This window comes from Spinacia oleracea, unplaced genomic scaffold (assembly GCF_020520425.1).
Source record: "Spinacia oleracea cultivar Varoflay unplaced genomic scaffold, BTI_SOV_V1 SOVchr0_006, whole genome shotgun sequence".
NCBI classification, from domain to species: Eukaryota; Viridiplantae; Streptophyta; class Magnoliopsida; order Caryophyllales; family Amaranthaceae; genus Spinacia; species Spinacia oleracea.
This window is the reverse complement of record NW_026614334.1, coordinates 52,279-76,357: the sequence shown is the minus strand read 5'-3', so window position 1 is coordinate 76,357 and position 24,079 is coordinate 52,279. Positions and strand designations below refer to the sequence as shown.

The following is a 24,079-nucleotide window of genomic DNA, read 5'->3' as shown; positions in this document are numbered from 1 at the left end:
GAGGGAGACCAGATGCAAAAAAGCGTTGAAAGACGGTTCCACGTCGTTCAGCGCACATTTGGCAATATAGCCAAAGATATCAGCCCACGAGTTGGGGGTCAGCTGGGCCACCCCAATGTTAAAACCATCTAACACTTCCACAACGAAGGGGTGTGGAGGGAATCTCATGCCGAGCTTGATGGATGCGGCATACACTGGGAATTCTCCCTCGGCAAGCAGGCTGACGGTCGAGTCCAGACCGGCCGGCACACGCATCTGGTACCCCTCCCCCACGCAGAGGTCGTCCCTCATCTGGGCCCCATGCCTGTCTAGCCACCGCATCCAGCCCATGTCTGGGTGAATCTCCGACGGAAGCAGTTGGGCCTCCTCCCGTCCTCTGGGCCTAATAGGCTGGGGAGCAGCCTCTTGCTCCTCGTCGGCCGATGGCGATGGAGCGACGCTCGACTCCCCCACTGCCTGGCTCGCCGTACCCCCTGACGAGCTTGCCGTTTGCTCCTCCACCTCGACATATTCATCGATCTCTTGAAAGAGCTCGGCATATTCTTCGTCGGCTGCCGGGGCGGTGGAAGAATATCTCTCCCTAGGGGGTGTGAATGTTTCCTCCCGCAAGCGCAGGCGCGTAGGATCTGCCGTTTGCTTGGTTCTAGCCATGCCTTCTGCACAGTGAAGAAGCACGGCTTAGGAGTGACCAACAAAGAAGAAAAAGACGCGATTGGACGTCCGCCCCGACAAAAGACGAACGGCGGAAAAATCCCAATTAAAACCTTCAAACCCTTACCTAGTACTAGGAGGCCGGCCGCTAACAAAGGGAAAAAATGACGAGGGGATAACAAAAACAAGGAAGAAAGGCGAAAACTAACCTTGAAGGATTTGTGAAGTACTTGGTGAAGAACAGGTTGAGTTTGGTGAAGAACAGGTTGGGTCTCGCGGTGGCCGGAAATCGCCTTCTGGTGGTGGGAGTTCGCCGGAAATCGCCTGTGAATAGCTATGTAATAAATGAATTTCACCCCCCTCTATATATAGGGAGGGGAAAAATGGAGAAAGGTGACACGTGTCACCCCCTCAACGCCTATCCCAAAGACAAAGATGCAAATCAAAGGTCAAGAAGCGATACCCGGAAAGTGTTTCCAGAAATGCCCTTCTTGAGGGGCAAATGTTGTGGGCAAAATTACCATGCCTTCATGTACCAATGAGGATGCGACACATGGCACATATTACGCCCCCTAAGCAGAAACCATACGAAGACTAGACCACAGCATGGGTATCAATCTACGTATTTACAATGTATATGTATTTGTATTTAAGAATGTATAAATGTATGTAATGTACCTATACCTGAAAAGGGGCCTAGGTAGTAGGTATTCCAAGTGGTATGAATTAGCACAATAGGCCCAAAAAGCCCACTATTGCCAAAAGGGCCAGGGAATTGTAAGGAGAAAGGACACATGTCCTCCTCCCATACCCTAGCCAATCATGTAAAGGGAATATTAGGTCATTCCCACAAAAACCTAGTACTATAAATAGTCCCACTTCCCTAGAAAAAGGGGTCACAATCAATACATTCAAGAGCAATTGCTGCTCTGCCTTCTCTCTACTTTCTCTCTCTATAAAAATACAATCTTGTGAAATCCTTAAAAGTTACCGGAAAACCTCCAAGGTATCTCACCGGAAAAACCCCACAACAGTTATTGGGTCAAGTGCATGAGTTAAATTCGTGTTAGAAAAAGTTCGAGACTCAATCACGAGCAAACACTAAAAATCGTGTACGTGACTTAGTCTCGAGGGGGCAATTTGTAGGCACGGAAAATTTGTTAATGTGCCACGTTGGATATTATTTGGGTCAAAAGTACCGACTCATTAATTATTTGACGGTCAATAAAATTAATTAACTTGGGTGCATAAATTAATTTAGCCCATTTTAGTTATTTTTAATCAAACCCGAATATTTTTAATGGTTAAACCTAACAAAATAGGTTAAACTGTTATAAATGAGTCATGACTATCAAGTCCAATTCAAAAAGCCCAAAACATATCAAACCCTAAAAGTTCATCTCACTCCTATAAATAGGAGTTTCCTGCCTCATTTGAGGAGGGGGAGAAACAGACGGCAAAACCTAAAACACTCAAATCTCTCTGCCAGTCAAGTCACAACTCTCTCCCTAGAAGAAGAACATCAAGCATTCAAATCGACGTGCCGTTCCATTCTAGAAGATCAACCTTGGACGAGATCAAGCCCGAAGGCCCTTATTCAAAAAGATCAAAAAATGAGCAACACCAAATCGACATCAAATCATCCTGTAGAAAAAGAAAAACAAGCAACAAAACTGACGTGCCGTTCTATTCTACATCAACATTCTTGAACGAGATCAAGCCCGAAGGCCCTCATTCAAGTACAAATCAAATCAGTCCGTGAACCAAGTAAAACTCAAAGTGGAGATCGAATCAGAGGACCAAATATTAGAGATTGTACCCCAAATACAAAAATCAATAAAAATATATTTTGTTCACATATTTTGATTCTCTTATTTTTGCAGACTCTGAAATTTGTGTTTACAGAAGCATTGCTCCAGCTAGCTATTCTGATCACTTGATCTTACTGAATTAATTGTTCGCAATTAATCCAGCCTTGGTATTAGACTTAATGCACCTTGGGTGAAAGGACATATTTCCTTCAGTCTCCCACTTGTCATTCAGACAAGTGTGCATTCACATTCCTTTGTCGCTTAGTGTTACTTGCTGAACATAAGATAAGATCCAAGCCATGCTTATTAGGTCCAGAAGTGTTTCTCGGATTACAGAGCTCAACTGTTAAACTTTTACAGAAGGTTAAGCCTTAACCATTCTGAGCACGGCCATGCATTTTCACAGTATCTAACTCTCCGAGATGCCTTGTTACACAACAACACCATATCCTATCAAATATAGGAGGACAATCCATTCTTGCAATCTATTAATACTCACTTTGATTCATAGTACGCCCAATAACTGCTTTTATAGCCTCCTTTTACGGTGCGACGTTTAGCTAGCATTAGAGCGAACTAATTCTCAAACGAGCAGACATAATCACTCATTATTTGAGGAATGGTTCTAATCACCATTGATGAGAACTAGTTATGACATGACTTTAATCAATTAAAGTGTTCTCATGGTCAATCCGATACAAGCTCCAATAAGTATCTATGCAAAAGATTCTGACATCCAGTCAATCTAGTTCAAGAAACTAGGGGTGTTCAAAAATACCCGACCCGCACTACCCGACCCGTTGACCCGCTGACCCGCTTCAAAATAACCGGGTATTTTGCTGATTTTTTAAAATTTAACGGGTCGGGTACCCGACCCGGTAAACTATGCTTTTAATCGGGTCGGGTTATGGGCCAATGTTTTGTTCTGGCGGGTACCCGAATACCCATTATTTCTAATCTCAACCCTTTTTTTGGTTCATTGTTTTTTATGATTCTCTCTTCTGCTTCTCATTTCTATCCAAACATTATCATCTTTTTTCTCTCTCCTCCAAAAAAACTCTAATTTCTCGGATCTTCGGTCTAGAAATTCGAATCTTGTAATTTCTTCACTTGATTCTAAAAATTGGTTTGACGATCTACGTTTTGAGTATAATATCTTTGTTGGTCATCAATGGATGTTCTCTTTAAAATCGGATTCAACTACATGTTATATTGTGATGTTGCTATTGTGTTCTTCAATCCATGGAGTGTAAATCGCTTAAGTTAATTTACCACTATTATGAGGAAGGATGCGTGAGATGTTGTTGCTGCTGTTTGTTCGTTCTTAATTCTTACCCATTTCATCCTCTTCCCAGTAAATTCCTCTCAAAAAGAAATCAAAGGAAGGTCAGGTCAACCATTCAGTTGGGTGTATAGCTGTGTATAACAATAGAATTGAAATTATATATACCCGTATGTCATTAATCTATTTGGTTTAATTTACTTTTGTCAAACTTTTAATTAAAATTAGATTATTTTGTTATGTTGTTTGTCATTATGGATTTAATTTCCAGGATTTGACTACTATGAGTCTCTAACTCGACTAGTAATCTTATTTTAGTGCTATTGATTGGATCCCTATATTTGTTCTATGTTCAAAACTTTCGCTAATTAAAATTCCGGGTACCCGATATCCCGACCCGGGAAAATCGGGTACCCGAAATCCGGGTACCCGCTTTTTCCGGGTCGGGTCATGGGCCGATATTTTAACTACCCGCAAAAGCGGGTACCCGTATTATCGGGTACCCGATAAGCCGGGTACCCGGTAATGAACACCCCTACAAGAAACTGACTACAAATCTACTTGCAATCTAATCTTCATTAGTCATTGGTCGTCCACCTTTCAATGACCTGGATTAGGGATCCTTTGCGACTTCAATATTCAAGTTCACTTATGGGTGTTTCTTTTTCGAAGAATCCATCTTCACATCCCATTTGAATGTTTTGAATCACATGGACTTATCATTTAATACTAAACCAAATTAAATGAATATGAAACAATAAATTTCATAAATATGAAATGGTTAAACCAATTTTTTTAAACACATATCTAACAGATGTTCTAAAACAAAACTTAGAAAATCAAAGCCATTCTCCAATATGCTTGATTCCCATGGTTGCTACATGTGCGTTGTGCTTCGCTTGTGGCAACGGTTTAGTCAATGGATCCGCGACGTTGTCGTCAGTTCCAACCTTGCAAATCTCGATTTCTTTCCTTTCAACGATTTCTTGAAGTATATGAAATCGCCGCAGTACGTGCTTGGACTTCTGGTGGCTCCTAGGCTCCTTTGCCTGGGCAATGGCTCCGCTATTGTCGCAATACAAAGCCATTGGTCCTTTAATGGAGGGGACAACCCCAAGTTCTTCGATGAACTTTCGAATCCAAACAGCTTCCTTTGCTGCTTCTGAGGCAGCAATGTACTCGGCTTCAGTTGTAGAATCCGCAAAGTGCTTTGCTTAGTACTTTTCCAGCTTACTGCTCCGCCATTAAGGCAGAACACAAACCCAGACTGTGATCTGAAATCATCTTTGTCAGTTTGAAAGCTTGCGTCTGTATAGCCCTTAACAATCAACTCATCTGTACCACCATAAACCAGAAATTGATCCTTGGTCCTTTTCAAGTACTTTAGGATATTCTTGGAAGCAGTCCAATGCGCCTCACTTGGTTCTGACTGGTACCTGCTCGTTGCACTAAGTGCGAACGAAACATTCGGCCTTGTACAAATCATAGCATACATGATGGATCCAATAGCCAAAGCGTATGGAATTCCACTCATCTTTCTACGCTCATTAGATGTCTTGGGACACTGAGTCTTGCTTAGATATGTGCCATGTGTCATGGGTAGATGGCCTCTCTTGGCTTCCATCATATTGAACCTAGCTAGCACTTTGTCAATGTAAGTGCTCTAGCTTAGTCCAATCATCCTCTTAGATCTATCTCTATAGATCTTGATGCCCAATATGTATTGTGCCTCTCCTAAGTCCTTCATTGAGAAACACTTTCCAAGCCAAGTCTTTACAGACTCCAACATAGGAATGTCGTTTCCAATAAGTAGTATGTCATCTACATACAAGACTAGGAATGCAATTTTACTCCCACTGACCTTCTTGTATATATAAGATTCATCCTGATTCTTGATGAAGCCAAACTTATTGACTGCTTCATCAAATCGTTTATTCCAACTCCTTGATGCCTTCTTTAATCAATAAATGGATTTCTTAAGCTTGCATACCTTTCCTTGATTCTTTTGATCGACAAAACCCTTCGGCTGCGTCATAAACACAGTCTCTTCAAGAACACCATTCAAGAAGGCAGTTTTGACATCCATTTGCCATATTTCATAGTCATGAAACGTGGCAATTACAAGGATTATCCGAATAGACTTAAGCATCGCTACTGGAGAAAAAGTTTCATTGTAGTCAACGCCGTGAACTTGCCTGTAACCTTTTGCTACCAATCTAGCTTTGTATATGTATACAATTCCATCTTTGTCTTTCTTCAATTTGAAGACCCATTTGCATCCGACAGGTGTAAACCCATCCGGAAAATCTACCAAATCCCAGACTTGATTTTCAGACATGGAGTCTATCACGGATTTCATGGCCTCTAACCATTTAGTGCAGCTTGGGCTCCTCATAGCTTGCTTGTAAGTCATAGGTTCATCACTATCTAATATGAGAACGTCTAAGTTTTCAGTCAAGAGGACGCCTGTCCATCTGTCCAGCTGAACCTTAGTTCTATTTGACTTACGAGGGGAAACAACGTTTTGAGGAACTACTCCCACTGGCTCTTCTAAAGACCTTGGAGGTTCTACGCCTTGAACTGCTTAGAGTTCTTGGTTTGTTGTTCGTCTCGAATCTCTTCGACGTCTATTATTCTCCCACTTGTCAATTTGGAAATATGATTTCTTTCCAAAAAGACACCGTCACGAGCAACGAATACTTTGTTGTCTGACTTGTTGTAGAAGTAATACCCCTTTGTTTCTTTTGGATACCCAACGAAGAAAAATTTGTCAGATTTTGGTTCGAGCTTGTCCGAAATTAATCGCTTGACATATGCTTCGCAACCCCAAATCTTTAAAAAAGACAACTTTTGAAGTTTCCCAGTCCATAATTCGTATGGAGTCTTTTCAACAGCTTTTGACGGAGCACGATTCAGTCTGAGTGTTGTTGTTTGCAACGCATGTCCCCAAAATTGTAAAGGAAGTTCGGCTTGACCCATCATTGACCTGACCATATCGAGTAAGGTCATATTTCTCCGTTCTGACACTCCATTCCATTGAGGTGTCCTTGGAGCAGTCAATTCATAAAGAATACCGCATTCTTTTAGATGGTCATCAAACTCGTGGCTAAGATATTCACCTCCTCGATCTGATCTTAGAGCTTTTATTTTCTTGCCATGTTGATTCTCTACTTCATTTTGAAATTCTCGGAATTTCTCAAACGATACAGACTTGTATTTCATTAAGTAAATATAGCCATATCTACTGAAGTCGTCCGCAAACGTTATGAAATAGCTGAAATCACCTCTAGCTTTCGTACTCATAGGCCCACATACGTCCGTATGTATTAGCCCTAGTAGTTTGCTTGCTCTTTCTCCCTTTTTTGAGTAAGGTTGCTTTGTCATTTTGCCAAGTAACAAGATTCGCATTGACCAATCTTCACTAAGTCGAATGATTCCAAAATTCCCTTGCGTTGAGGTAATTCCATGAGCTTTGTGTTTATATGGCCTAATCGACAATGCCACAGAAATGTGAGATCGGAATCACCAGTTTTATCCTTTTTAGTATTTATGTTATAAATGTGTTTGCTCGTATCTAGCACATATAGACCATTTTCTTGTTGTGCTGAACCATAAAACATTCCATTCAAAGCAAAAGAACAACTATTGTCTTTAAATTGAAAACTAAAACCTTTAGAATCCAAACTTGAAACGGAAATGATGTTTCTGGTGATACTAGGAAAATAGTAACAGTTTTCTAGTTCCAAAACAAAACCACTAGGCAAAGAATAAAATAAGATCCTATGGCTAATGCAGCAATCCGTGCTCCATTTCCCACGCGTAGATCCATCTCGCCTTTATCAAGCCTTCTACTTCTCCTTAGTCCCTGCAAATTGGAACATAAGTGTGAGCCGCAACCAGTATCTAATACCCAAGAAGTAGAATTAGCAAGATTACAATGTATAACATACATACCTGAAGGAGAAGAAACATTTCCGTCCTTCTTCACTTCCTTTAGTTTAGGGCAATTTCGTTTGTAATGACCAATTTCATTACAATGGAAGCATTGCGATGTAGATGGAGAACGACCCCTCTTGATTTTCCTCTTGGAGGGCGCCACTTGCCCTCCTGGAGTAGATGGAGATGCACCCTTGCTTTGGATCTTCCCCGAACCTTTTTCTTGATTTTCTTATTCTTTACTTTTAGCAACGCTTGCTTATCACTTACAAAGTCCAATTCATATTGATGAAGCAAATAAATTAGCTCACTAACAGTGTTTTCCCTTTTCTTGGAGAAATAGAGTAATTTGAATTTCTTATAACCAGGGTGAAGAGAATCTAAAAGTATTCCCTCAGCTGCAGAATCTGGGAATGGTTCACCAAGTAACTCAAGGCGGTTAAGAAGCCCAACCATTTTCTTTGTATGAGTTCTAATTGGCGTTCCTTCTGTCATTTCAAGATCAATGACCCTTTCCCTTGCCTTTTGTCTTTCGACGTCAAAGCAACAACCAAGTGGAGCATTAAGCTTTAGATCCCCAAATGAATGTACCAATTCAAAGACATTTTGGTCAACATGTTGACCACCATGTTGGAATCTACCACGACATATATCCCTAAGATGCCTTAGGAGTGCCCATGGCTCATATGCAATGAACCTTGCACTCCAATCCTTGGGAATTGAGCCAAGAATAAGATCCATCACTAGCGACATGTGGTTCGCCCACGCACAATGCTTTTCTTGAGTCATATCCTTTGAGTAATAGCTGGGGATGGGATGGTCAACTATATATTCAATGTTGTTCCACCTGAGGACTTGCCGAAGCTTCCTCTCCCAATCAAGAAAGTTTGATAGGTTCAATTTTACATCCTGAATTTCCGATGATTTGATTGTTGTTATGTTAGCGGCCATTTGATTACTATATTTGAAAAGAATTTGCAATAAATAACCATTCACAACTTAATAACTTTAAAATAAATGCTAGCATGCAATCATTAAAGCTATTAAACATTTCATTCATGCAAAAGCAAAAACATGGTCCAAAATGAATGAAACGATTCCAAGACCCTAAAAGTCCTAAATCCTTAAGCAGCTTGGCATGTCTTAAGTATTTTAAGATTCTAGGTAAGCAAAACCTATTGCTAGTAATCTCCAAATTGCTCTTGGTTAATAAATTAATACCATAATTTATCCCATTGCCACAACATAATGCCATTATTGTTTCAGTTGAAACCACAATCAACGTGCTCCTTTGGGACGCCTTACCATCTAAGTCAACTAATATAGCACCTCGCTTTGGCGTAAACCTACTACGTTAGATCCTTAGATTTGTGTAAGTGCTTGATTTGGAAGGAAACTTTTGAACTCAATATTACTTTGGACCTAGTTGTTTCTATGTTGGTTCGATTATTTCGTGAACTAAATCTAATCGAGCATACAAACAACGCATTCATGCATAATATACATTCGTTCAATATATAAAAGCATAAATAAAATTGGTGAACTAGTATGGCCCAAAACTCTTGTCTTGAAGCATCCAATCTTCTTCACCATCTTGTTAGCTTGGCATCGTCTTGAATCTTCTTTCAATGCTAACTTAAAGTTCTAAACTAGAAATACTTGAAATAATAAAATTACATCAAAATTTCAATGGTACGCAGACCATATTTAAAACTTTACATTCAAAGATAAAACGGTTCGCAGACCGTATTTAACTATCTTAGATTGACCATACTAGTCACTTGGAGTACCTGCATTACATAAAATATATATTCTATGCATTCACCCATTCGTATCCTAAAACGAATGGCCCATTAATTTATGCAAGTATTTACGTGAATTATTTAAAATTCACGTTCACATAAACACGTCCTAAAAGATTAATCAATTTCCAAATTATTAATCCTTAGAATTTATTCTAATTAAAATTTAATTTAATTAAAATAAAGCGACCTACGAAAATAATTAAAATAATTATTTCATTTTAATTTCATTAAGCGGCTCCCACTCAAACCAATAATTATTTCGGATAATTAAATACTTAAATATTAAATTAAACTCACGGCCCCGAGAAGGTTAAATAAAATAATTAATTAATTATCCCGCTAGCCGTTTTAATGCAAATACAAATTTTAAAGCCCAACGAAAAAAAAATGCCCAAAAGTGCAATGCGGGCTAGGCTTGCGCCCAGCCCAGCAATGCCTCGCGTTGTGTGGCCTACGAGGCACACGAGCACATCGCCCATGCCCCCGTAAGCCCCGCGCACAAATGCCGCAGCTTTGCGCTGCTTGTGGCACTGGTGCTCGATGTTGTGATGCTCGACGCTGCGCGCAAGGCAAGACAGCCTTGCCCTTACTTGCTCGCAGCTCGCAAGCCAAGGCTTGCCTGCCTTGCTCGCTCACTCGACCCAGCGCGCGCGGCACGCAGCTCGCTTGTTGTTGCCCGCGTTGTTGTGGCTCGGCAGTGGGGAGGCAGCCCGCGTGGCTACAACAAGCCACACATCCACGCTCCCCTCGTGTTCGGGCCTTTGGTTCGTGCAAACGGACCAACTAATTAAAAAAAATTAATTTCGCGAACATATTTGCATTTAGTTATTTTTCACAAAATGAACGATTTTTATTTTCGAAAAATAATGACTTTACGATTTAATTAATTTTTAACAACAATCCGATTTTGTTAATTTTATTAAATCTAGGCTAACTTTATTCAAATTTTAAAAACGAACAATTTCAACCAAAACTTTGAACTTTTAAATAATCGAATCTAAAACTTTAAACCGTTCTAAACATTTAAATTTCAGATTTTTACTAATTTGTTTTTGCAATTCCGTTCTCATGAGTTGATCTTAGAAAATTGTTTTCAATCAGATTAGGGTCAGAAAAGTCGAAAATACGATTTTGAATTCAGAACTTATTACACGATTCATCCAATAATCCATAATAATTCGAAAAATTCAATAAAAAATCTAAAAATTGCGACAACAGAAAAAACAATAAATCATGCTAAAAAATGCTTTGAATACATAAGGCTCTGATACCATTGTTGGGGAATACAGTTAAACATACATAACATGTGCGGAACATCCCCAAAGCCAGGAAACATGTAGGAAGCACAGATTAAGCATACTTAAATTTGAAGCGTGTTTTCGCGAGTATAGTATCAACAAACACGAACAAAGAACTCCAATTGTCGTTCCTCTATTTGGTTCACCGACACGTTCAGATCCGTCTTGATTATTGTAGCCTAGACAACGTACAAGAGTGTTTGCCTTTTCGGGAAGAACAGTTTTGAGTAGAGAGCAAAACTGAACGACGTAATTTAGAATTAGGTTTATTTTAGGGAAAAACTGATTGTGTGTGTGTGAAATCATAACCTAAATTATATTTAATTGTAACCGGCCAAGACACAAGGCCTTGACCGGCCACACATCACACACCGCACGCACAACCCATGCGCACAACACACACCGCAGGCCGAAGCCCACAGCGCAACCGAGCAGCGATGACCCGTGGGCCTTTGCTTGCTCGTTGCTGTGTTGTTGTGCTTTGTGCGCGCTGCCGTGGCCACGCGGGGTGGCTTGCTTGCTGCATTGCAAGCTCGCTGGCTCTTTGGGCCTTGCGCGCATGCGCGCTTGGTTCGACGGGCCGGCAGCTCCGATGCGGCTCGTATTCACGACGAACGCCTTACGGCTATTATTCATCGTATCGTACACGACGAATCACCGTCGCACGATACGATTATCCGTTTCGCCTAGCTTATGAATATTCGCGATACGATATACGATTCCGATGCAAGGTCGTATCGTATAATACGTTTTTCCAAACTAATTCCCGAAAATCTATTAAATTAATTTCCGATTCATTTAATCCGGTGATCTGTTACACGTCATTGGTGTGACCTTATAGGTTTAGGCAAGAGTAAGTTGTGAGCCTAATATAGATTAGAACTCACTGATCGGAAGCATTGCTCCAACTAGCTGTTCTGATAACTTGATCTTACTGAATTAATTGTTCGCAATTAATCTGAACCTTGGTATTAGACTTAATGCACCTTGGGTGAAGGACATATTTCCTTCAGTAATTAATTTAAATTTTATCCTACTGGTGTTAATAATATTATGAACATATGGTAATTGTTTCGTTCATAAACATTAATTATAAACCCTAATCTCAATTTAACCTAGATTAATGGATTTTAGATCGAAATTTAAAATTGGTTAGATCTGAAATTTAGTTAGGTGAGAAGGGGAATATGACTTCATGTTTAAATGGCATATTTAAAAATTCATGGATTAAAATTTTTGATTGGATTCGTTAGTTTTAATCATTCATCTAAACCAAATTTGATAAAATCTGAAATTTAAATGTTTGGATTGGATTATCAAAGTTATTCAAATTTTTGTTGATGTTGATCGTTGGTTAAATTTGAATATTCGGTAGCCTAGATTTATAGATTTCATGAATTAGATTGTTTGAAATTTAATTAAATCACCCACTTTATTATTTTTCGTAATTAAAACGATTGGAATTGTTTTTTTTTTTGCAGGCAAATAAAGATTATATTGATTAGCACAAAAACCAGTTACAGCCATGCTAACAGCCAAACCCAGAGGCAACTAAAGCCAAAACAAAACAGGCTAAGAGCACCTAGCCAAATAAGCCCTAACTAAGCTAGCAAGCCTAGAAACAAAACATATTACAAACTGTGAAGCCAATCAAGGTCTCTAGTACTGGTTTTTTGGCCTAACAAGTTCATCACTCTCCCCTTCACCTCTGCTTGAATACATTTAACAGTGGACTGCACAATAGGATCATTGAGTGACCAAACTGCTGCATTTCTAGCTTTCCATATGTTTTACACCAGGCTTGCAACTGCAATGAAGATGATGTGCTTCCTACTTTTGCTTCTGCTGTATCTTTGCACCCCTTTAAGCATATTGGTAACAGTATACCTCTTAATTTGCACCCCTAGCCAGGACATAATGTGTTTCCTGCATTGGTTACTGAACTCACATTCAAAGAACAGATGCTCCACCCTTTCTACCTGAGTACTACAAATAGAGCAGATGTCATCAGAACTGATCCCAACCTTGAACAATCTCTCCTTTGTCTTCAATCTATCCAGCACGGTAAGCCATAGAATGAATCTATGTTTTGGGATAGACAACCTAGTCCAGACATACTTTTGCCAAGGAACCTTAGTTCCCAAGCTTCTCAACTGAGTGTATGTCTCTTTTATAGAGTATTTGCCAATGTGAAGCCATTGAGAGCCTAACTGGCTACTGAAATTGTTTTTGACCTTGCAAACAAACTTTATCACCCATCTAGCAGCAATAGGGGTAGTAAACTGATCCCAGTCTTTATCTTTGACATACACTGCATGAATCCACTTAACCCATAAGTTATCTTGCTTTTGAGCAATATACCATGCATGTTTACCCACAGCTGCTTGGTTCCACAAGAGCAGATTTCTGAACCCTAACCCCCCATAAGATTTAGGTTGACACAACTGATCCCAAGCAACAAAGCCAGGTTTAGCATTCTCAAAGTTGCCAAACCACAAGAAAGCTCTACAAATATAATTTATTCTTTTGAGAACAGCCTTAGGAAAAAGGAACATTTGTGACCAATAGACACAAATACTCATCAAGACAGAATTGATGAGTTGAGCTCTTCTAGCAAAGGAGAGATTTTAGAACTCCACAGCTTAATTCTTGTTGTCATCTTGTCTACCAGTTGATCACAATCACTAGCTTTGAGCTTCCATGGGCTAACAGGAACACCCAAATCCTAAAAGGTAGATTTCCTTGTTTGAACCCAGTCATGTTAGTAATAGCACCAACCTCCTGTTCAGAAATGCCACAGCAGAACATAGAAGATTTAGAAGTATTGACAGCTAAACCAATGGTCTTAAAGAACAAGTGGAAACCTTCTGTTGTAGGCAAAATTACCACGCCACCTGTGCCACTTAAAGAGTGACATGTGGCCTGAATTATGCCACCTGGTAGTCCAACCTGGACTGCTAAAGGCTACATAACGTGGCAGACCTTACACAACAGAGGGGCTGACACCACGGCACCTGGCCTGGGCCCACTGTCACATCTAGTTAGGACTGTTCAGTTTTTATATAATGGGAAAAGACTGATTTGCTTACTTAACATACATAAAGGCCCAAAGGCCCATTTATGTCCATATTAGGCTGGTTGCCTTAATACTTAGGGACACGTGTCAGTCCTTAAGTGCTCAGCCAATCACATTGGAAAGATTCTAGGTCATTCCTTCTTTAACCTAGTACTATATAAAGCACAAAATCCCAAGGACAAGGACATTCAATTCACAACAACCACAAATATTATATGCTATGCCTTCTCTCTATTTTCTCTCTCTAAAAACCCATAATTACTTAGGCATCGGAGGGAATTTTCTGAGAGGAATATTATTGTTTTGCAGGTCAGAGCTGAGATCATGTCGTATTCTACCGGAAACCTCCTTGTCATCAGCTGATCGGAAAAACCCCACAACATTTGGCGCCGTCTGTGGGGAGGTACGGTATTATGGAAGAGCAACGACCTGAGAATGAACCTAGGCGGCCAGTTCGAGAGGAGCGACCACCCCGAGAAAGGGAGATGTCGTATGAGCACCAGCAGACGCCTATCCCAAGAATCACAAGTGATGCCGCTCGAACTTTTGCCGCAGGACACACTCCTCGCCATGCCGCTGAGTTAGAAGTGTTCAGTGAGGAAGAAGATAAGGCAAACCACCCGCCCCTTGGAGGACACCTGGATCCTCGGGCTGACACAGTAATAGAAGAAAATCCTGATATGCATGTCTCAGTAGGTACCCTGCGGGCCATCTTGGCCGGCTTCCAGGCTGACATAGGTATGACAGTCAATGCTGAGGTACAAAAGAGTATGCTAATTTATAACACAAGGGCACCTAACAATCAAGAGCGGCCGGTGGAAATCAGGCCATCACTTTCCCTGCGTCCCCCGAATGTCTGGACTAGGAAGGCGGAAGAGGATGCCAGGAGGCGGTTACCATGGAATCAAGCTAATCAGAATCAAACTCACCTTCCGCGGAGGCTGCCTCAGCGGTAGATTGGAGAAACGTCTCAAGGACGTGAACAACCACAGACCGAGCTAGTGCCTGATTCTAAATCTGAACTCTCTGATACGGGTTCCACCCCAGTTATGCCGGATAGGCCCCTTCCTCATCCGACTTACATGCATTTAAGTCAAACACGTCCGCGAACTACCCGACCGAGTCTGCATACCCGACGGCAAGAACCTTCTCGGCGACAGCCATACTCACAATACCAAGACCCTGTGTACCACATTCAAGCAGGAGTATCCTATCTTGCCATCGGTCACTCCACCCCTTTTGCAGACAACATCATGAGAGCACCTAAAGAGCCAAAGATCAAGCTACCTAACATTGATGCCTATGACGGGACGACCGATCCAGATATGCATCTTCTGGCTTATAGGCATCACATGTACGTTCAAGGAACCAATGAGTCCACATGGTGCAAGTATTTTCCAGGCACATTGAAAGGTGTAGCCTCTAAGTGGTTCGAGAGACTCCCTGCTAAAATCATTAGCTCCTTCTCCGAGCTCGAGTTATTGTTCTCCACCCGGTTCATGGCTCACAAAGAAGAAAAGAAGACAAGTATGTATCTGAGTCGGATTCAGCAAGGGAAAGATGAGTCGTTGAGGAGTTATGTAAAGAGATTCAACCTTAAAGCAGGGCAAATCCCAGATTTGCCGGATAGAGTCGCATTTGACAATTTCATCCGGGGACTTAAAAAGGGCTCCTTCAAGTTTGATATAGTGAAGAAAAGTGTGCGGAACTATGGCCGAAGTGTTGGATGAGGCCGAGCCCTTCATCCATGCAACTGAAATTTTTAGCGTTCTGAAAGAGCCCCGAGGAAGTGACACCGCTGAACCAGCTGCAAAGAAAGAAAAGTTTGAGAAAAAGAGACGGCCTAATGGGATGTGGCTATTGCAAAAGAGGCAGATAAAGTCTCAGCGGCGGCCGGGCAGAAGAGGCCCAGAACTTATGATCGAGAACGCTTTGAATATAACACAGACCTGTACACCATCCTAATGGACGTTGGTTCCAAATTTGAGATTGAACGGCCATTCCCAATGAAATCGCCGCCGGAAAGCAGGGACCCCAAATTATACTGTCACTTCCACAGTGACATTGGGCATGATACCAAAGAATGCAAGGGTTTGAAGAGAGCACTGGACGGCCTTGCCGCCAAGGGATTCTTAAAGAACTACCCTAGCAGGAATACTGCAGGCTCAGGAAAGCAGTTCTACAAAAAGAACAAGTAACCTCCTTCTGAGGATGACGGGAACCGAACCGACCCCGAGTGCGTGGCCGTCATATCAAGTGGATTGGCCGCTGGGGGTCCAACCATGAGAGGTCACAAAGATTACGCCAAGCGGCTGGGGCAAGTAATGTTGTCTGGAAAGGCTACAGCAGATCCGTTTCCTAAAGTAGAGATCGGTGAGGCTGACCGGGGAAAAATAGCCTACCCTACATAATGATCCACTGGTGATCGAACTGAAGATTACCAATCTGAGGGTTAGGCGCATTCTGGTTGATATAGGAGTTCGTCTGACATCACCAGTTTCGAATGTCTAAATCGGTTGCAACATGACCCCTCCAAGATAGAAAAAATTCACTACCCGATTATCGGCTTTGGGGGTAGTGTCATCCACCCCGTCGGCATCACCTCCCTTCCACTCCGGATGGGAAGTAAGAAGGAATTCCGGCAAATGGACTTTCGCTTTCTCATAGTCAAAGACTTGACTGCATACAATGTGATTCTAGGGCGTCCCACTCTGAATAGGGAAAAAGCGGTCATAGTTACTCACTTAATGCTTCTGAAATTTGTTTGTGGCGATGGGAGCGTCAGTACTATACATGGTGATCAGCAGCAGGCTCGGGATTGCTACTTAACTACCTTGAATCCAGATGCCTGGGGATCAGGTGAGGAGAAAGATGTGATAGGCAACAAAAGAAAGTGCGGCGGCATAAATTCTAAATCTGTGAAAGAAACCTTAACCATATCATCGGCTCACATAGAGGGACGCCGACCAGAACCTGTTGGGGCTAACTACGATATTGTGTTGAACTTGGACAAACCAGACAGGGTAGTGCCCATTGCAGTTTCTCTTGACAACCCGATGGCGGCAGAGTTGGTCCATTTGCTGAGAGAATTTGAGGATATTTTTGCATTTAATGTAGAAGAAATGCCCGACATTGATCCAGCCATGGCTGTTCATAAGCTAATTGTGGACTCGGATGCTAGACCGGTCCGTCAGAAGAAAAGAAACCATGGGGAGATTCGAAATCAGGCGGCGGCCGCTGAAGTGAAAAAACTGATGGATGCAAGCTTTGTCCGACCAAGCCAGTACCCAGATTGGGTAGCTAATGTGGTCCTCGTCCCAAAACAAACGGCACCTGGAGGATGTGCGTCAATTATACCAATTTGAACAAGGCATGCCCCAAAGATAGCTTCCCTTTGCCAAAGATCGACTGGCTTGTCGACTACATGGCGGGGCATGCCATGATGAGTTTTATGGATGCATACTCAGGGTTTCATCAGATCCCTCTTTGGCTGGATGATGAGTTATATTGCTACAAGGTTATGCCGTTTGGAATGAAGAACGTCCCTGCTACATTCTAGCGTCTCACTGTGTTCAGTAAGCAGCTTGGCAGAAATATTGAGGCCTATATTGATGACATGATAGTAAAAAGTAAAGAGCGAGCGGCACACCTAGCTGATTTGAGGGAAACATTCGAGACCATTCGTGCTTATAACATGAGAATGAATCCCAAGAAGTGCGTGTTTTGGGTAACGTTCGGGAAGTTCCTATGTTTCTTAATTGATGAAAGGGGAATTTAGGCCAACCCAGATAAAATACAGGCGGTAATCGATATGAGCTCGCCGAAGACTGTCAAAGAGGTTCAGCGGCTTACAAGTTGCTTGGCCGCCCTGGGTAGATTTCTTTCCAGGGCCGGGTATAAATGTCACTACTTTTTCAGAGCAATCAGGAAGAAGTCCAAGTTTGAATGGTCAGATGAAGCAGAGGAGGCCTTTTTGAAATTGAAAGACCATTTTCACACTCTACTCCGACTTGTTAGTCCCTTGCAGGGGGAAGTCTTATGTATGTACATGGCAGTATCCGAATATTCTCTAAGTGCAGTCTTGTTGACTGAAAGGGAAGGGGTACATATGCCCGTATACTTTGTGAGTCACATACTTTAGAATGCCGAGGTGAGATATCCAACTGTGGAAAAGTTTGGTCTATCCCTGTTCATGGCCAGCAAGAAACTCCGCCCCTACTTCCTAGCTCACAGACTAGTGATTTATACAGATCAGCCGCTGAAACTGCCGTTCATAAAATTGGAGGCCTCGGGTCGCATGTTGAACTGGGCCATTGAATTAACATCGTTTGATATTACTTATGAACCGAGGAAGGCCATCAAAGGGCAGGCATTTGCATATTTTATTGTGGAAATGACAAGACATGTCTTCTCTAAGAATACAAAAACTGTGTGGTAAGTCTATGTGGACGGATCATCCAAACAAAACGGGTGTGGAGCTGGTATAATTTGTCAGTCACCTGAGGGGGATTCGTTTGAGTATGCCATGCGCTTTAATTTCCAAGCGTCCAACAATGAGGCCGAGTACGAGGCCTTTCTTTGCAGCATCAAAATGTGCAAGGCGGCAGGAGCCAAGGAGATTCTGGCACTATTTGATTCCCAACTTATTGTGAGTCAAGTTAATGGAAATTACGAGACAAGAGACCCAACAATGATAAAATATATGAAGGTCGTCCACCAGGAAGTGGAAAAATGGAAGAGCTTTGAAGTAAGGCAGGTCCCTCGGTCAGAGAATAATCAAGCTGACGCGTTGTCCAAATTGGCCAGCTCCGCATCTGGTGATACCCCCCGATATGTATTTTGGGAGGTAAAAGATCAGAAAATTATTGAGCAGCTTGAAGCGGCAGTTCTAGACAGAATGTCCACCTGGATGGACAATATAATTAACTTCAAGATGAATGGAGTCCTACCAGATGACCCAAAGCAGGCGGCAAAGCTCCAGAAAAAATGTTCTTGGTTTGAGATGTGGAACGGAACACTGTACAAGGCCTATTCCCGTCCTTTACTGCGATGTGTGACGCCTGAGAAAGGACAAGAGATCCTACAGGACATTCACCAAGGGTGGTGTAGTTCGAACATTGGGGGAAGGGCCTTGGCTGTAAATGCACTTCAAACTGGCTATTATTGGCCAACTCTGAAGGATGATGCACTTTCACTGAGGTGCAACAAATGCCAGCGCTTTACCCATCTGATACACCGGACAGCTCAGATTGTGACACCCATCACAAGTCCAATACCCTTTGCTAAGAGGGGAATGGATCTCATAGGCCCATACACCACCGCGCCGGGTGGGAGGCGCTATGTCATTGTTGTTGTTGATTATTTCACCAAGTGGGTGGAAGCGGAAGCATTAAAGAACATTCCTAAGGCATTCATATGGAAAAACATCATCACCCGTTTTGGTGTGCCACAGTTGATCATTTTTGACAATGGACCGCAGTTCGAGACACCGAAACTTAAGGATTGGCTGGCCGAGCGTGGCATAGCCGGCCATTTTGCATCGGTTGGAAGGCCGCAGGCAAATGGACAAGTTGAGGCTTTTAACAAAATCATTTCTGAGGGAATGAAGAAGAAGTTAGACGAGGCTAAGGGATTGTGAGATGACGAGTTGCCAATTGTCTTATGGTCAATCCATACTACGGCAAAAAACTCGACTGGAGAAACACCATTCCTGCTAGGAGCCGAGGCAGTCATTCCTATAGAAATGTGTGAGTGTAGGGGGTATTTTTGCTCGAATTGCTTTTTTCCCTAAAAGGGGTGGTTTTTAGAAACCTTTGAATTTTTGGATCTTGAAGGAGTCGCCACCAAACATTATTTTAGGGTCCCGTTTGGAAAGACCAAGAGTGACTCGATTTGGATAAGGCTTTGAATCTTCGAAACGGATGGGTGAGATCCGGGCACGGGAACGAGATGCTTATTCCGCGAGCTTTAGAAATTATTCAAGTACGTGGCACAACATTTTCAAAAAATACCCTAGTTTAGACTATGTGGGTTTGAGTTTAGAGCAAATTGAATTTCTATTTTGTATTGTGGTCACTTTGCTTTAAAGTTAATTTAAGGGAACCTAAGATCGGTTTGTCCAATAAATTATCTTTGTTAAGCGTGATGTAACCTTGCATTTGATTGTATTTAGCATGTGCGGTGATGAAAGCAATAAAGCAAATAAAGCAACATCACAATAGTAAATAAGTGCGGAATTAGTAAATACAAGACCCCCTAGAGATGGAGTAGGTCCACATTGCCTAGAAGGACTAGGCAAGTAAAGTTGCATAATTGAAAGTGCGGAATTGAAATGCATTATTGAAAGTGCGGAATTGAAAGGTGCATAATTGAAATTGCAATATTGAAATTTGAACTTGGGCACATGAAATCCGAACTCCAAACGGCTACTTAAAAATAAGTGCGTTCGACACGAATTCAAAGCCAAAAATCTCAACTTGGGAGAAGTTGATCACCCCAAAGTATCCTAGATTTTGCATATGGAACTTGAACTTGAAAGCTTGAAACTTGAAATATTGAACTTGAAATACTTGAACTTGAAATATTGAAATTAAGAGACTTGAATCTCAAAGATCGGGCCTTCTAATGTTGAAAAGGTTAGATCTTTGATGTGCTCTTACTTTGAAAGAATCCTAGTTTAGGGAAGTAGTCATGAGCAACCCTAAACATTGTTGGATTTTGAAATTTGAAAACTTGAACTTGTATATTGAAAAATGGAGTCTTGAATCTCAAAGACTAAACCTTTAAAAGTTAGAAAGGCATCATCTTTGATTACTCCATGTTTGAAAATGTTTCTAGTTCAAACAAGTGATTACAAACAACTTTGAACATCCTTGAATCTTGAAAGTTTGCATTTTTGTATTTTGAAAAGTTTGGATTTTGAAGAAATGTATGATTGTTGCAAGTGACATTTTTAAGAGTAAAAATGCCAATTTACTAATCATTTTGAAATAGAAAATCAAAGCAATATTGAATAGATTAGGGTTGGGACTCGGAACGTGGCGTGGATGCTGCCAAAAGGGACGGAAAGATGTCGTCCTTGCTTTTGGATTGTATTTTTGTACCATTGTACGACTAGTACGACCTTGGCACGTAGTGATTGCTTGGGGATTAAGGCTTAGCTTTCGTCTAAAAACAAGTGGTTTTGGGTTTTTGAATTCGGTTTTACGGGACGAGGCCCGGCTTGCTCGGTTTTGTGGGTCGGCGCCCGAATTTAACTTGCCTTATATGATTTTGAGTGGAAAAGGCCTTGTAAAACCAATGGGATAGTCCATTGGGTGAGATTGTACTTGGATTTTGAACTTGATTTTTGAAATTTGTATTTTGTACCGAGTTCCGGAAGGGGAACGGCCTCGGGGATTGGATTTTGGCTCTTGGATTTTGGACATGCTTCTAGCAATTGGAATTTCCGCACGGAGTTGCTCTAACTACCTAACAAGGATAATGGTATCGTCATCATCCCAATGGGGAGACACAAATTAGGTCTCTACAGAAGCCCCCACTTTGACTGAGCGTTCGGTTAGGAAAGCGCAAGTCAAAGTTTTCGACTTGGGACGGAGAATATTCAACATGTTCTGCAATCAAGACCACTCTTTGTACGCCGATACCTGCACAAAACAGGCGTTAGAAAAAAGGACAGAGTCTACCTCGGTTCGACTGTGACGACCTCGGCTTGTACTTGTACTGCGCTTCCGTCTTTGAGTTAGGACGGAGCTTGGCATCGAAAATTTTGATTTTCGAATTCTTGAATTTTGAACTTTGAATTTTTTGAATACCCGGAGTTAATCCGTTGGGGATGTGCTTCACTGGGGACAAGAGCTTTTTACTGGCCCTTGAGATTTTGAAATTTCGGCTGACTTTCCTGGAGCTTGGGTCCGTTGGGAGTCGAACGCCTAAATTGTTGCATTTTTTGGACTTTTTATTCTTGAAATGCTGATCTGTTTGTACTTGGGGATACATGTATATACCAGTATTTTCGAAAAGTAGCACGATTTGATGTTTGATGCCTGGTGCAGAAAATCGTAGCAGCAAAGGACGTGCAATCAGCACGGGAGACCGCGCGTGCTGAAGATTCCTGCGCATGCAGCAGGCAGCGCTGGGCGCTGAGCTCGGCGTTCGACGCGGGGCTGCGCTATATAAGTGCCCCTTGCCGTGCCATTTGAGGAGAAATCCCTCATTCTCTTGCTTTCTTTTCTCTCTCAAAGGTCGAATTGTCTTCCCTTGGTCTTGCTCTTGCCTTGTCCATGTAAGTATTTCATGTTTTGCTTATGAAATAAATTCTAGGATTGCATGTAGTTTTGATATTTTGTACTTTGAAATGCTTGTTGACATGATGCTCGCACGATAGTAGGCTTCTTGAATTTTGTAGAAAAATTGTTTGATACCACTCGAACTTGAACTGTTGGAACTTGTGGTCTTGAAATTTTGAATTTTTGAATTTTTTTTTTCTTGAACTTATAGCTGCTTTGGCATGGGTAGCCAAGGCGTTGATGTAGAACTTGTATAGGTGGAATGGATAGCCTATGCGTTGGTGTAGAATTTGTATACCTGCTTTGGCATGGATAGCCTAGGCGTTGGTGTAGAATTTGTATACCTGCTTTGCCATGGATAGCCTAGGCGTTGGTGTAGAGGTCCTTGGTTGGGTCTGTACCGCCGCTGGGATTTTTCGAATTTGACTTTTGTACGGGCTAGTATAGGATAGCCCCCAGTTTAGAATCTTGATGTTTTGTATTTTGCATGACTTAGTATGCCTCGTCACACTCGAAGAAAGCTTGCCGAACGCTCAGTAGTTTGAGCTGCTATGGAGGATGCTTCGGATGATGAAGCGGCTGCCACAAATATGCCGGAGGGGGGCATGATTCCCCGGAGACTGCCCAATTTCGTTGGGACTGGTTGGAGTCCTTCCGATCTAGTGTTCCGATCGGATTTTCATTTGTCTCAACGGCCTCGCGCTGGCTTGGGGAGTTTTATACTGTGCTTTGAATTTGTGTTTTGAACTTGTATAGGTTTTGAACTGACTCGTTCATCCATAGGCCGACGGAGAGCCTTTTCGCACCTTTTGGTCCTTGGCGGAGCTGCATAAGGCTTTTCGAGCCATCCGTGCTGACGAGGAGGCTATGGGAATCTGGTTGCAGACGGGCCTGGTCGATTTCTGGCGTGCCATGGGAGATACTCCGATGAGAACGGGGATCAAACCCCGGCTACAGGCTTTGCTGGAGCGGTGGTGGGATACCACCAACACTTTTCATATGGCATGGGGGGAGATCACCATTACCCCCTTCGAGTTCGCCATGATTACGAGCCTTCCTTTTTCCGAGAGGACCGTGATTTTGGATTCTAGGATGAAGTGGTTCTCGAGTACTACCAGGGACTTGCTCGGCCCTGTTGTCGATTTGGCTGATGATGATACTCATGCTTCTGTGACGGTGATCATGGATGTTATCCGTAGTGTAGGCATATCTGCGGAGCAGAGGGTTCGACTTTTCCTCTTGGCTCTGGTGAGTAGAGTGATGGCCCCGGGCAGGAACAGTCGGGTGCACATCGGCTTCCTGACAGCTTTGCAGGATTTGAGGGCTGTTTCGAGCCTCAACTGGGGTGGTATGGCATACGACCACCTCTTGTACGAGATGAAGTGGGCCTCTTGGACTGCGCCCGAGGGCGTACTGAGCATTGCTGCTTTGTGGAGTGTGCTGGAGGTATATGGGACTCCTTGTACTTTGTATATTGTACTTGTATGCTTGTATCTTGAACTTGACTGATGCTTTGCTTGTTTTTTGAAAGAATTTGATGTACGAGCACTTCCCGACTTTGGCGCATGAATCGTGCTGGAAATGCGGCTTACCCGTATGCTGCTTCTTGGATAGGAGCGGTGCGCAGGAGGGTGCCTCTGTTTGCCTCCCGCAGAGCTTGGAGAGTTTTACCCATTGATAAGGTAAACCTTTTGTACTGTTTTGTTCTCTTGTATTTGTATTTGTATAGTTGCCTGAATTATCTGCTCTGTAGGTGGTTTGGCGTCCTTTTGCTGACGCGCCTATACCTATTTTGGCCGCTCGGGCCCATTTCATGTCTTCGAGGCGGGTCTTGCTCTCGGGCGTGTATCGCCATATGTGGTACTTGGGGGAGAGCGTGTCCCTTCAGCACAGTACGGGGGACAGGCTTCTCCCTAAGGATCCACCGGGATC

General features: G+C 42.4%; 1 protein-coding gene across 1 annotated transcript; it reads left to right on the top strand.

The window, feature by feature from the left end:
- Positions 1-17,670: 17,670 nt before the first annotated feature.
- On the top strand, positions 17,671-19,497 carry LOC130464837 (uncharacterized). Its single transcript, XM_056834056.1, has 2 exons — positions 17,671-17,961; positions 18,355-19,497. The coding sequence occupies exons 1-2, from the start codon at positions 17,671-17,673 to the stop codon at positions 19,495-19,497; spliced, it is 1,434 nt and encodes a 477-aa protein (XP_056690034.1).
- The last annotated feature ends 4,582 nt before the right edge of the window (positions 19,498-24,079 follow it).